Here is a 14,525-nt window from a genome sequence, read left to right as displayed (position 1 = left end):
GATGCTCCAACTTCAATAATGTTAATCTTTGGGGGAAAAAACAGTCGTTACATTTTATCCTATGGGACATTTTCATTGCTTAAAAGAGCAATGAGAAACAGAATTTTTTTTTTGGAACCAGCCTACTGTGTATATTGATTTTAGTCAAGTTCTGTTTAACAAAACATTAACAGAATAAGCACTCTTTATTCCCTTTTGAGACAAGGTCTTGCTCTGTCATCCAGGGTGGAGTGCAGTAGCACGATCACCCCTCACTGCAGCCTTGAACTCCCAGGCTCAAGCAATCCTCCTACCTTAGCCTCCTGAGTAGCTGGGACTACTATGAGCCACCATGCCCAGCTAATTTTTCTATTTTTTGTAGAGATGGGGGACTCACTATGTTGCCCAGGCTGGTCTCGAACTCCTGGGCTCAAGTGATCATCCCACCTCACCCTCCCAATGTGCTGAGATTACAGGCATGAACCACCATGCCCATCCTAAATATTTTCTTTACAAAAATATTTTTTTCTGGCATCTCAAACACCTGAACGGGAAAGTTTTTAAGTCTACTCTTGGAGCTAGGTACTATTCTATAAGAACAAAGGAAATAAACTGTAAAGTGATGACTTAAATCTTAGAGCTTTTCAATGATGATGATTTTTTCTTTTTTTTACTAACACAAAGTAGTATTTAGTTGATATTCACAGGACCTTATTAGAAGCATATGTTTGTTAAAAATAACAGTCTACCAAATGATTCTCAGGGGCTCAGAGAGACAGAGTTAGGTTTTTCACCCTTTTTATATTCTTAATTTCTTACTTTTCCCTACACTTCTAAATATCTGATTCTAACTATATACTTACTGTACTAAAAGCAATATATGGCTGGGCATGGTGGCTCACGTCTGTAATCCCAGCACTTTGGGATGCTGAGGTGGGAAGATTGCTTGTGGCCAGGAATTCAAGACCAGTCTGGGCAATATAGTGAGACCCAATCTCCATAAAAAATAAAAAATGTAGCCGTGTGTGGTGGCATGGCTATAGTTCTAGCTACGTGGGAGGCTATGGTAGGAGGACCCTATGAATCCAGGAGTTTGAGAGGGCAGTTAGCTATGATGGCACCACTGCACTTCAGCCTGGATAACAATGAGACCTTGTCTCAAAAAAACAAAAAACAAAAAACAAAAAACAAAACACCTCAATATATGAAGGGGTCTTTATCTAGCTTTTTGGAGAGGTGAAGTAAACCCAGAAAACTGCAAGGAATTATTATTACTTAAGTGCCTTTTCTTCTGTTTATTCAGAGCTATGGGAATTTTTCTGGGTGTGGTGGAGGAAGGCTGAGAGGTTTACATGTCACCCAAGAACCAGAAAATTGAATAAAGACCCTACTTTTTTATAATCTCTGTTGCTGTCTTCTTCTACACGACTGGTCAGGGTGGCTAGACGGGCCTCCCGGGCCTCCCGACGGGCTCTTGCTGAAGCCCGGTCACCGTAAGAATCACTGGTTGTAGGATTACTACCTCCTGATTCCAACCTGTGGGAGATAATATTAAAGATAAAAATTGATTTTGAGAACAAAGTAGTGGCGGGAAGGTAATGCTCAGGGGTAGTTAGAGCCTTTTCTAAGAAGTATTTCGGAGCCCTGGCCAGAAACAACTCATAACATTCTTTCCTTCAATCTCTCTGCCAGCATTCCCAGACCTCAGGACTAAACTGCACGAGCTTGGAGAGGGAGGCTGACCATCATTTGCCAAGAATGAAGCTTATTGAAAAATTAGTGGTTTGGACCTATGTGCTGACTTAAATCTTAGAGCTTTTCAAATTAGTTTAGCATTGAACAGCTTCCCTCAAAAGTGTGCTTTTAAAATTAAAGATTTCTTGAATTTCAATGGCTCTTGGAAAAATGATTACAATGAACTGTCAATGAATCAGAAACATATGGACTTAGAGCTGGAGGTTGAATAGGAATGAAACAGCCACTAGGGCATGGTACGTATGCCATGGTAAGGTGCTCTACAGGTTTGCTGGAATCCCAAACATTTTAGGGATACCAACACAGTGCCCAAACAGCTAGTTTTCTACCATCTTATCCATATTCCACATCGAGACTGCTGTGCCTGTGATTAGAATTTCTACATATTTTAGCAACTGAGCTCTCAGAGTTGATAGTGGTTTTATTTCCAGTATTGGTAAGTTCATTAAGGGAAGGATCTCTCAGCTGATTACCTGTTTAAGTGTACAACTATCACCGTAAATCCTTAACGCTGGTTTATATTTTTCTCAGACTTTGCTCTTTCCAAATTAAAAGGCAGCACATATGAAACTGAAATCAGCCCTGCAGAGTGCCATATCCTGAACTGGGATGGTTTGAAGAGTCACAATTGTGAAAATTGCATCTGATGTGTCTGTCCTGTGGTAGCTATTTGCCATAGCTGGGGGTGGGGAAGCTGAAATAAGTATTAGAAGAGATAGAGAAGCAATAAGGATGACACAGAGAAAGCAGAGGCAAAGTAATTAGCTTCTAATGACAATAGTGGCCACTTTTCACTTACAGAGATGCTAAGTCCCACATTCTTCAAAACATTTTTTCTTTTTTCTTTTTTTTTTTGTTAATAGAAATCTCGATTGAGTTTCCTGATTATAAAAGCAATATATGGTTGTAGAAAAAGTTAATACTGAAGTATGTAAAGTAGAAAGTGAAAAGGTCACCTCATAATCCTGCCTAAGAAATAACTACTTTTAACTGTTTAGTTCATATCCTTGCAGAATGTCAAGCATATAAATATGTTAAAATACATAGTTCTATAAATAAATTCAGATAACATATATTGTTGTCTAACTCCTCCTCCTCTCTATACTTACCACTATGATTGTGGACATCTTGCCATCCAAGTAAAAATAGATTTGCCTCATTTAAAAAAAAAAAAAAGACTGCAGTCTTCTCCATTACATGCCTGTAAGATAATTTAACTAATCTTCTATTGATAGACACTTAAATTTTTCAAATTTTTTAGCTATTATAAACAACGCTAAAATGAGCAGACTTATCTATAAACCTTAGTGCCTTTGTCCAGTTACCTTATGATAGAAATATTTCTTATGATGACAGAAATATATCTGTCATTAATTTTAATATTTTAAAATCATTATGAACAATCAATATCTTTGGTTATTTTTCCTTTTTTTGGGTGTCTGAATTGCCAATTCATAGCCTTTGTTCAGTAGGGTAATCATCTTTTTCTTAGAGTAGTGGGGGAACCTCCTATAGAGTAGGGCTTTTAAAACTAATATAGGCAGCAAATATTTTTTTCCCACTTCACTTTCTGTCTCTGTTTATAGTGTCTTTTACTTAGAGATTTTCAATTTTATATTATTAAATTTGATGATTTTTATCTTTATGGTATTGTCAGAGACATTCAAACCACAGCAACTCCATATTGAATAGGGGTTGGGTAAAATGAGGCTGAGACCTACTGGGCTGCATTCCCAGACGGTTAAGGCATTTTAAGTCACAGGATGAGACAGGAGGTTGACACAAGATACAGGTCATAAAGACCTTGCTGATAAAGCAGGTTGCAGTGAAGAAGCTGGCTAAAACCCACAAAGCCAAAATGGCCGTGAGTGTCCTCTGGTCATCCTCACTCCTACACTCCCACCAACACCACGACAGTTTACAAATGCCATGGCAAAGTCACGAAGTTACAAGATATGGCCTAAAAAGGGGAGGCATGAATAATCCACCCCTTGTTTAGCATATAAACAAGAAATAACCATAAAAATGGGCAACCAGTTGCTCTGTCTATGGAGTAGCTATTCTTTTATTCCTTTACTTTCTTAATAAACTTGCTTTCACTTTATGGACTCTCCTTGAATTCTTTCTTGCATGAGATCCAAGAACCCTCTCTTGGGGTCTGAATCAGGTCCCCTTTTGGTAACGGTATCACACTTGGAAAGGCTTTTCCTATATAAAGATTATAAAATATTCTCTTCTGCTAACTTTTATGGTAAAACACTTTTCTCTTAAAAATTGTAATCCAACTGAAATCTATCTGTTTTTGGTATTGCTGAAGGGAAAGATATAATTGCTCAAACAGATAATTAACTGTCCCAATGATCACTTATTGAATAATTATTTCCTCACTTATTGAATAATTATTTCCTTACTGAGATGAAGTCACCTTATACATGTGATTTTTGGGGGGCTATGGATTGTGTCCCACAGGTCTCTTTGTTTATTCTTGAGCTGGTGCTTCACTGTTTTAATTGGTAGTTGCACAGCATATTTTGAAGTCTGTGGGAAAAAGTTTCCTTTCACAAATGGCTATTATAATACAAGAGAGTTCACAAAAGATTAACTACAACAAAATACCACTCTCCAACAATTTTGCAAAACTAAGTAATTTTCTGCTAGGTTAGAAGTAAATGACTTGTCCTCAGCTGCTGCCTGGTGAGAGGACAAGCAGAGGAAGAACATACATAAAATTTAGAATATATTAATAAGGCAGAACCAGCTCAATACCAAACAAATTATAAGGAAACTCATTTGCTCTATGGTCCCATAACTATATCTTCTCCCAATCTCTTACTTTCTCCATCAGAGCAACAGTAGAAAAAGAAAGATTCCAACTTTTGGCTCTATAGTGTATTATTTTTTATTTAGTTTCTTCTTTCAGAAGATCAGTTTTGTACTTTTAGATACTAGGTGAAAAACTGCAGAGGGTCATTCCCCCAACTTTGATATCCTTTTTAAATTTTTCAGCAATTGCAAAACAGGTCTTTAGTTTGTTCATTCAACAAACTACTAATGAGCACCATCTAGGTACCAGGTATTTGGCTGGATGCACTATTAAATAACAGTATCTAACCTCAATTTGAACATCAGGTTAGGTTAATTGCTCTTCTCTGTGCTCAGAATACCTGTCTGTACTTCTAATGGGCACTTATTACGTTCTATTGAAATGATCTGTCTCTCCAGGGGCTTGTTAGCTAATTGAAGGTAAGGATACTATCTTATTCATGTTGTTTCTCTAATACCTAGCATGGTGCCTGGTACACTGGTGCTTTAAAAAAATTAATCTAGAAGAAGTCTACAAGGTGAACTGGAAAGAGGAGAATTTGGAAGCAGGAAGGTAAATTGAAAAGCTTGTTCCATTGCTTTGGGCAGGAGGTAATAAAAGTCTGAATTATTGTGATGGCTGTGGAAAAGGAAAAGGAAGGAAAGGATGTGAGAAATATTACTGAATTACTATATAACGCTAAGTTTAATTAGACATGCATTCACTCACAAGTATTAAGCATGCATATATAACAGGGAGAGTTCTTACCTAGAAAGTCTTTCATGCTAGAGAAAGGAGACAAAAACAAAAACAAAAAAGAAAAAAGAAAAGAAAACAGCATTAGCAAGAGACTGATTTGTATTATTTCCATCTATAAATGCACTTTTCAAATCAGATGGCTGAACTTCACAGCTGGAGATGGGGGTGACATTTAAGAAAAGCAATCAAATTGACTACACAAAGGTGACTTAGCCCTAGTTCACACTTCTTTGTATGCCATGACTCACTAGATTTGAGGTATTAGGGATAGCATCTTTTTAAACTAGAAGTTAGCAAAATGTAAAATGATCAAAAACTGCTCCAACTCCCCACCCAACTAACTAGCCAAGCTTGTGTTCTAGGAGTGACTATCACTGACTTTCTATGTGACATTTGGCCTCTCTGGATCTCAACATTCATTCTATTAATTTCCTTCAGTTCACAAACTCCCAACCTTGCCCTGAGTGAATACTGCAACTACAAATAAACTACAAATATGAAAACTCAGGAGACTTCCTCAGTTTCTCCCAGATCGCTAGTGAAAGCAGAAGAGTAAGGGAGAGGGGAGAAAGTCCCATCCTAGTCCCTAGGATGCTGGTTTAAAAACAAAAAAAAGTAGGTACTCTTGAGGTCTCAAAAGAAAGGAGTTTTATAGATACAACCAGTATGCTTGGTCATTGTAAACAAATCAAACAACAAAAAGTGCTTATGTCTGTGTTTGACATTTACTTTTTACTGTAGATGACCTTTACCCTCCTATCCCTTCTTCTTCTTCTTTTTTTTTTTTTTAAAGAACTCTGGCAAATAAAAATTCAATTGGTTTAAATAAACTTAATTATTTCCTTTTATGAAGTGTTACAGAACAACAAAATCTTCAAGACAGACAAGAGGAGGAAGAGAAACAAAGGTCCAATAATCTACAAAATGGATAATGAATTCTTGAACTTCTGAGGAGTCACTCAATGACACTGTTTTGCATTAAACAGTCCCTGGAAGCCACTGGTTTGTCAAACAACATAGCAGGACAACCCAACACACCACACCCTACAGCTGTCCAGGAGAAGTATACAGTGACAGCACATGTGACTAAAGAGGACTGAATAGAGTCACCCTGATAAATGATGACATTTCCTCATGGAATCTGTCTTTAAATCAGGGGTTATACTCATCAGAATAATCCTGCACACTTTTGCAAACTGTACATATCCTAACCTTAGTACTGGAGATTCTGTTTCAGTAGGTCTAGAATACAGCCTTCCTATATGTATTTTTAAAAAGTACCCCAGGTGATTCTGCTGTACAGCCCTGGTTAAATACCACTGGACTAAATGAAGGTTTTTGAACATGGAGATATGCCCCCATTTGAGGTAGGGGAATCATTAGGACTCATTAAGAAAAGTATATGGTATATTCTCATACAGTGAGTTGAGAATCCTGAAAGTTGGAAATCTAAAATTCAGGACAATTCCAGGCATTTTTTCTGTTCCACATTTATATATCTAATCTCTAGTGGCACTCATATGTATACCCCACACTATCAATGCCTACTTTCTCAACTTTACCTGAAGTTTTTTTTTCTTGATGTCTTTTTTCAAAAAAGAAACTACATTTTAATCACCTCTCAAGAACTAACACATATATAGGGCTGGGTGCAGAGGCTCACACCTGTAATCCCAGCACTTTGGAGGCAGGAGGATCACTTGAGCCCAGAAGTTCAAGACCAGTCTGGGCAACATGGCAGGACCGCATCTCTACAAAATAATTTTTTAAAAGTTAGCTGGGCATGGTGGTGTGCACCTGTGATCCATGCTACATGGAAAGCCGAGGCAGGAGGATCACTTGAGCACAAGAGGTCAAGGCTGCAGTGAGCTGTGTTTGTGCCACTGCACTTGAGCCTGAGTGACAGAGTGAGGCCTTATCTGAAAACAAAACAAACAAACAAAAAGTATGCAAGTGAAGCTGAGATCCTGGGCTATGGGCTACTCATTAGCTTTGTGAGAAGACCTAGCATCTGGGTGAATTAAAATTCATGGTCCAGGAAAACTATTTATTGTGACATGTCAAATACTTGTGAATAATTGAGCCTGAACTCCATACCAGCAAATGCAAAACATTTTATTGTATTTAAGAACCCACTGTGTGCAGAGCCCTGTAGAGGAGGCACTGAGGAAGAAGCAGAACAAGTTGCATGACAGAACCAGGAGAGCACTGTGAACGTAATTAACAAGTTCACCTGAAGCAATGCTGTATACGGAGATAACAGTGGTAACCCATTGGCCCCAACTAAGAAAACCTCCTAAAAGATATGAGTTTTGGGAGGATCATATTAGAGAAACACACACAAACACACATTTTTTTTTTCTGATAACAAAGACCCAGAAGAGATACACACGTTTTTTTAAAAACCATATTGTTATGGAGGGAACGTTTCACTAAAATTCCATCTTATTCCTAATTATATTTTTAGTACCTACAGGGCCAGAACACGATAGGCGTTCAATAAACACTCACTGAACTGAATTGCTAATGCTCTGAGAAGTGTGATGGTCTTGGCTAGACCTGAGTTCTAATTTCTGCTCTGACATCTAGCAATATGACCTTGGCAAGTTACCACTTATTCTAACAGTAAGAATCAACTGTGATAACTACAAGGAAGTGAACTCTTAAAATGTCAGCTTCCCCCTCACCATTCCTCTGCTTTCATTTTTTAAATTGTAAGAATATTGTATTACGCCAGGTGCAATGGTTCACGCCTGTAATACCAGCACTTTAGGAGGCTGAGGCAGGTGGATCACTTGAGGTCAGGAGTTTGAGACCAGCCTGGCCAACATGGCAAAACCACATCTCTACGAAAAATACAAAAATTAGCTGGGTGTGGTGGCACATGCCTGTAGTCCCAGCTACTTGGGAAGCTGAGGCAGGAGAATTGCTTGAGCCCAGGAGGTGGAGGTTGCAGTGAGCCGAGATAGCGTCACTGTACTCCAGCCTGGGTGACAGAGTGAGACTCTGTCTCAAAAATAAATAAATAAATAAAATATTACATTGGCTATTGACGCTGGTTAGAGTACCAAGTTAAAACTTTGTACCTTTGGTTCAGGGAATTGAGTCCACATGTAACCAAATGGAACAATAATTTAGAAGACCATTTAGCTTCTCTCAGTGTTTCTGAGTAGAACAGCCTTCAAACTATACCCTTCATATGGGGGTAGCATTCTTGACACTCTCTTCAAAGATATACTTTCCGCATCATCTTAGGTATGGAAAAATGACCTGTTTACAATCATACTGGTCCCTTGGGCCTTCTTTATCTTCCTCCTATTGAACTAGGAGCCCATTTCTCCATGGTGTGCACAGACTGAGGCCTAACTTTCTGACAATTAAATCATGCTTTTTTGCTGACTTTTTCTTGAAATGTGAAACCTCACTTGAGTTTTTTTGTTTGTTTGTTTGTTTTTAGTTTCTTCTTTGTAAATATCCTATTTGTTGGGTAAGATTTTACTATATCTTTAGATTTAAATTCTGCTGTGTAGACTCTGGTAGCTGCCTCTATGGTGATGAAACAAGTTTTTGTTTTTGTTTTTTTTTCCATTAAAACAGGGAAATTAGGATTTTACCAGGCATCAATCTTAGCCATTATCTATAAATCAATGCATGCTAATAATTTCCATTACTTTACTTTTTTAATGACATTAATGCTTTTCATTTAAAATGTTCTGGAAGCACAATTAAGCCAAGAAAGTTCTCAGATATATGGCTGCATAGTATGGCTGTGTATACCATATGACCTTCACTGAGGAGGCTGACATAAAACACAAACATTTAAAAATTGAAAAACACAAAAAACAGGTTAGCACTATCAAGCAGCAATCAGAAAAAGCCCAGAGGGTTCCTGGATATGAAACGGCAGATTCCACAGGGTTTTCAAGAGGCCTAGATTAATTTTTCCACAAATGACAGCACATGCAGGAAGATAATGATAACACTGCTCACACTTGTGATTGCCATACCAGTTTTTGTCCCTATTGGCTTACTGTAGGAGGTGTTCCCTACAGCCACCTAGGAAGTTGATGACCTACACTCTTACTTCTGCTTGCCAGGAGTAACTGAAAGCAAACATCATAGTCTGTTGTTTATTAGCTTTTAAAGGCTTGTTAACATCCCTTGTTAACAATTTACTTTTGGGTAACCTTTTATAAAATGTGTAGGTGATGAGTGATCCAGCAGACAAGGTGGTAGACAATTTACCTAGATCCAGATATTAGAGAAAACAGAGCTTGCGAGTTAGTCCTCGATCTTTCCTCACTACCTCTAATTCCCTCCAGCTTTTACCAGACTTTTGGAGCTATGTGGAATCCTTTTTTTTTTTTTTTTTTTAAATATTATTGCCTTCAGGGGCTAACCTTAGCAATGTCCTAGGAAAATCAACCCTACCAATTAAAGGAGAGCATATAAACCTCCTAAAACCTCAGAGATTAGTGAGATTTGGATGCAGCAGAGGAAACACAGTTACCTTAATACAAACAATATTATTTCAAAAAAGGAAGAAAACTGGACTTCTAAGGGTGAATTATTCTCATTGTAATTGAAATGGTTTCCTTTCAGGTTTTTAGTCTAAAAAGAGTAAGGCAAGATAGCTTAAAAGTATATAGGGTTTAATGTTTAATTCCCCCAATTCTGATAAAATGGCTTGGGTTTTTAGATCATACTTCCTAATTTTCACTGGTGGAATACCTCTAGAAACTATTGTTTTGCTTGGCTTCTTGATACCCTAGATAATCCGGGGTTTGATGAAAAACACTAGTTGGATTTAGGGAGAGAGAAGTTGGGGTTTCTTGGGTAAAGAAGCAGAGTGGCTGGATTGATGCAGAAGACTTAACTTTAATTTTTTCTCTTCATCCTCCTGTCATTCAAACTAAGCACAGATCAAATCAACTGTTAGGCTAACACGACTTCATTCAAGAAAGCTGACTGCCAATCCTGCAGGGAGACTACTGAGTAAATCTAGAGGAGATAAGACAGAGTGGTAGTTTGCCTAAGTAATCTCAGGGGAACAGTGAGCCAGGAAGTGACATCAGAAGAGGCAAGCAAAACATAGGGTAGGGAAATGAACACTGAAGCTTCTCCCAGAGAAGAGGATTCTAAGAGGTCAGCTGAGTGGGCAGGAAATAAGGGGAAGTCCTAGAACACAGGGCCAAGGGACTCCAGCCAAATCAATGATCCTTTAGAGGCTAGGAATGTGGACTCATCTTATCTATGCTCTGGCAATGGTCCCATCCTTCCATTCTCTCTCCTCTGTACACTCCCTCTCTCTTCTCAAAAACAGAAGTTAGTCTGCTCTGTAAGTAGAGTCTGAATAGCTTATCTGCACATGATGATATCATATATTTTAGAAAAGGCATGAATCTTTTCTCTAATTGGTAGGTTAATTCACAAATTTATTATGCTGTATGCTCTAATCTGGAAGTCTTAGAACTTCTATAAGTATTTTTGTTAAAGATTGTTTTGCTCTACCTTCTACTGAAGACAAATCATGGCCACTAAAATGAGACTGTCTGGTGTGTCTGAACTAGATAGACTGTTCAAAGAAGGAATTACTTTCACAGCTTTTATGGTCCTACTGGGGACAACAGATAATGTGAATGAGACTCTGGAGAAGAGACTAAAAGCTGCTCAGAAACCAATATGAATACAGAGAGTAGAGGTAAAAAGAATGATTAGCTAGATAGACCATAGTTTTAAAAATGTCCCAAAACTAAGAAGCAGACTTCTTCCTTTCATACCTCTTGAAATTCTCCCATAATAATCTCATTGCTTGGACCTGTTTCTAATAAAAGAACAGAATGAAGATCATCATTAATTCAGATGGCAATCTTAGAAAGGGACAGAAACCAGACTGGTTTTCATTTGTGAAATGTATAGGGCCCTTAAAACACCAGAGACTGGCTTAGAAAAATCCCCACAAAAGCTTTCAACTTGAAAGTTATCAGGAGTTCAGGAAGGCACATAATTAAAACCAAACTCCTTCTACCAAGTTTAAAATAAAATTGTGGCTCAGGAAAGCTGGGCCCAAGGGAAAGGAATGAGACCAAGTCACATGTCTGCTGCCAAGGCTGAAACTGGTTTAACTCATGTTCCTTTTGGAGTCATGGCTTGACCCCACAGTGATGGGAAAAAACTTCTATTTACATTTTCTCCCAAAGAGGGACTAAGCAGAAGGAACATTTTATATTATGTTCTTGTGTACTAGCTGAGCCAGGGGAAACAATTTGAGCTATTCTGGGACGGCCTACAGAGAACCATCTTCTTTCCCTTCAGTGTTCTCAGAATATTGACTGATGATGAACAAGCCAATGATGTGAGTGTGGCTGCAGCAAGGACCCTTCAAATTTTCAGAGGTACTGCAAACCTAATCACGGTCTGAGTTAATTGCAAAATAGTATAATTTTGTAACTTTTAAGAATCATTCTGGTTTCATACATACGTCCAAGAGAGACTAAAGTTTTCCAGCCTTCTATCTTAAGGGAAAATATTTCTTCATAATTCAAACAGACAAGATTCTTAGGAAACTTGAAATAAAGAGAATCTACCACTTTCTAACTTTGAAGTGAAGCCTGAACTGTTCTAGTAATTTATCTGGGGATCCTGCATAATCTGGAAATAAATGTGAGGGTGGAACAAGAACTTCCAAGATTTATGCAAAGATGTGACAGTAGAGGACAATGATAATGAGGCCTATGCTGTTTTTCTACATCAAAAAAATTAATACCATCAAATTTTCAATTTCATTAGTTTCCTATTGCTGCCAAAACAAAATTTAGTGGCTTAAAAACCCATTTATTATCTCACAGTTTTGTAGGTCAGAAGTCTGCACAGTTCTGCTGGGTTCCCTCAAGTTCTCAATGGTCTGAAATCAAGGAGTCTGCTGCTGGCTTTTATCAGGAGCATCTGGGGAAGAATCTGCTTCAAGCTCATCCAGGTTGTTGGCAGGAATCCAGTCCTGTGGGGTTTCAGGTACCCACTGCCTTTCAGGGTACTGGCTGCTTACTGCTTGCAGAAGCTCCTACATTCCTTTTCACATGGCCCTTCTGATTTTCAAACCAGCAATGAAGCATTGAGTTCTTTTCGCACTTCACATTTCTCTGGCTTCCCATTCCATCATCTGCTGAGAAGGCTCTCTGCCTTTCCAGGCTCATGTGATTAGCTCAGGCCCACCCAGGAAAACCTCCCTAACTTAAGGTCAACTGTGCTATGTAACATAACAATCATGGGAGAGCTATCTTGTCATACACGTGGGTTATAGAGATTAGGCGAGGACATTTTGGGGAGGCATTTTAGAAATTCCAACTATCACAAGGATCTCCCTTAAAAAAAAATGGTCAAATTTATCTGTAATATCCTAAAAGAAACATCCACAGTACACGGCCTCTCAGCTGCACTAGGTGATTGCATACATTCAGAATCAGGGCAATACCAAAAGCACTGTCTTATACAGGGAAAAAACAGGCGTCCATGTGACCTGCTATACATATGTGTAAGAGAGCACACTTCCACGGACACATTAACTTTTAAAAGCAAATATTAAATCACATATGTCTTCATCATATTATATGTCTTGATTTGTCTTTACCAACTACTTAATACATATAGAACAAAAAGTTAAAATAGTCAAATATAGTACTTACATTCAGTTCATATTATAAATATTTCTGAAAAATCTCATATGCCAGATTGTGACTACCCTATCAATTTAAGGCATGTAAAAATGATATCATGTAATGTCACCTCACATATTGCAGTACATGTCACTATATTTTAAAAGAAAAACCATTAAGTTCATTAAATGATAGAAATAGACTCATCTTTTGTTGTCTCTATTGCGCTACCTAATATTATTAGAATTTTAAAGCTCTCAGCATCTATGCAGACCTGTACCTCCCTTTTGTGAATATTCCCAGCTTCTGAAGAATTTCTGGATCTTTTGGGAACTCATAAAATGCACTCATTGTAGAAGGAAATATATGGATATACTAAGGCCTCCATAAAATATCTAAGGCAAACCATTTTATATTTATAATTTATAAACTCTTGTGATTCATAAACGCATTTGCAGGCTCAGGCATATTTTCCATCTAGCCTTTCACATGCTGTGTACTATACGGGATGAAAATGACCAACAGGGGAATGAGGAGCTCTAAAACTTGTGTGGCTCTAGCACATGCGTCACATTTCTTACATTTAATATCTATATTTACTTTCCGCATAGCTTGGAGTTTTAGGTTCACACAGATGTGTATGGCCATCTGAAACTATGAAATACATTAAGATGGTTTTAAAAAAAAACATAGCCTCAGTGAACACCTGAGAAAAGAAGCCTGATCAGTCCCTCAAAATATTGTTAGAATACAGCATAGAGTGTATCGTACATTTTAAAAGTCCTTATTTAGGCCTTAAATCCCACTGTTTGAGTTTTACTCCATTTCTCTAATTGAGATTCCAGGTCTCTCCCCACTAGTCTGTCAAGGCTCTTCAATAGATGACGTTACGGACCACCATTATACCTCTTTAGGAAGTAAGCTTTCCATGAAGCCTGGGAAGAGATGGATTTTTTCATATGGTAAATGTCACAGTCCAGCAGCCTGTTTGAGTAGCAGTCACTTTAATTTTATTTACTAGGCTGTGAATCAAAACTTTTACAAACGAATTAGTGAGGCTCTCCAGACCTCACATTTCATGAGGAAATAAATATTAATACTTGGGACCTAAGTAACATAGGGTGGAACTTTTTATTTCTGAGTAGCTTCCACAGGCTTTTTCTCTTTTGATTCCCACAAAAAACAAAATATTAACTCACATATTTTGGAGCGACAGATATACTAGCAAATTGCAATAAACAGGAATCTGAATTGACTTGGGAAGATCTATGGTTAGCCTTCATGTTAGAAATAAGATTCGCAAGTGTGTGGCCTCTCAGTCCTTTCCAGATGGCTAAATGGGATAGGAGCAGAGAGATCAAATCTCAGGCAGCAGCATTTATTCCCTGCATTTACATTAAGCACCTGTATGTGCCCAGCCTTGTGAGTAGTACTTAGAGAAGTAAAATCGACAATTACAGAATCTAAGACATGGCTCTTTGATCTCAAAGAGCTCTTCTTTGTGGAGGTAAAATACACACACTCATAAAACAAATAAGAGTGTAATTCAAGAAAGTAATTGATTAAATGCAATAAAA

The 14,525-nt window shown here is 37.9% G+C and overlaps 1 protein-coding gene across 20 annotated transcripts in view; it reads right to left on the bottom strand.

The window, feature by feature from the left end:
* The window catches only part of PPP1R12B (protein phosphatase 1 regulatory subunit 12B), a 241,358-nt gene that overhangs the window by 28,433 nt on the left and 198,400 nt on the right, over positions 1 to 14,525 (bottom strand). For 14 of the 20 annotated variants that reach the window (XR_012431517.1, XR_012431524.1, XM_045395012.3 and 11 more), the window contains 2 exons: positions 5,306 to 5,322; positions 1,371 to 1,515 (listed from right to left, as the gene is read on the bottom strand). Coding sequence is in view for 12 of the 20 variants with exons in the window: in XM_045395012.3 (XP_045250947.2) it covers positions 1,371 to 1,515; positions 5,306 to 5,322 (162 nt within the window). In the remaining 8 variants the exon portion in view is untranslated. The remainder of the gene's footprint in view (positions 1 to 1,370; positions 1,516 to 5,305; positions 5,323 to 14,525) is intronic. The other 6 variants (XR_012431518.1, XR_012431519.1, XR_012431525.1 and 3 more) reach the window with 1 other exon arrangement.

The sequence above is a fragment of the Macaca fascicularis genome, chromosome 1, assembly GCF_037993035.2.
Source record: "Macaca fascicularis isolate 582-1 chromosome 1, T2T-MFA8v1.1".
Classification (NCBI taxonomy): Eukaryota; Metazoa; Chordata; class Mammalia; order Primates; family Cercopithecidae; genus Macaca; species Macaca fascicularis.
This window is presented reverse-complemented; position numbering and strand designations above follow the sequence as displayed.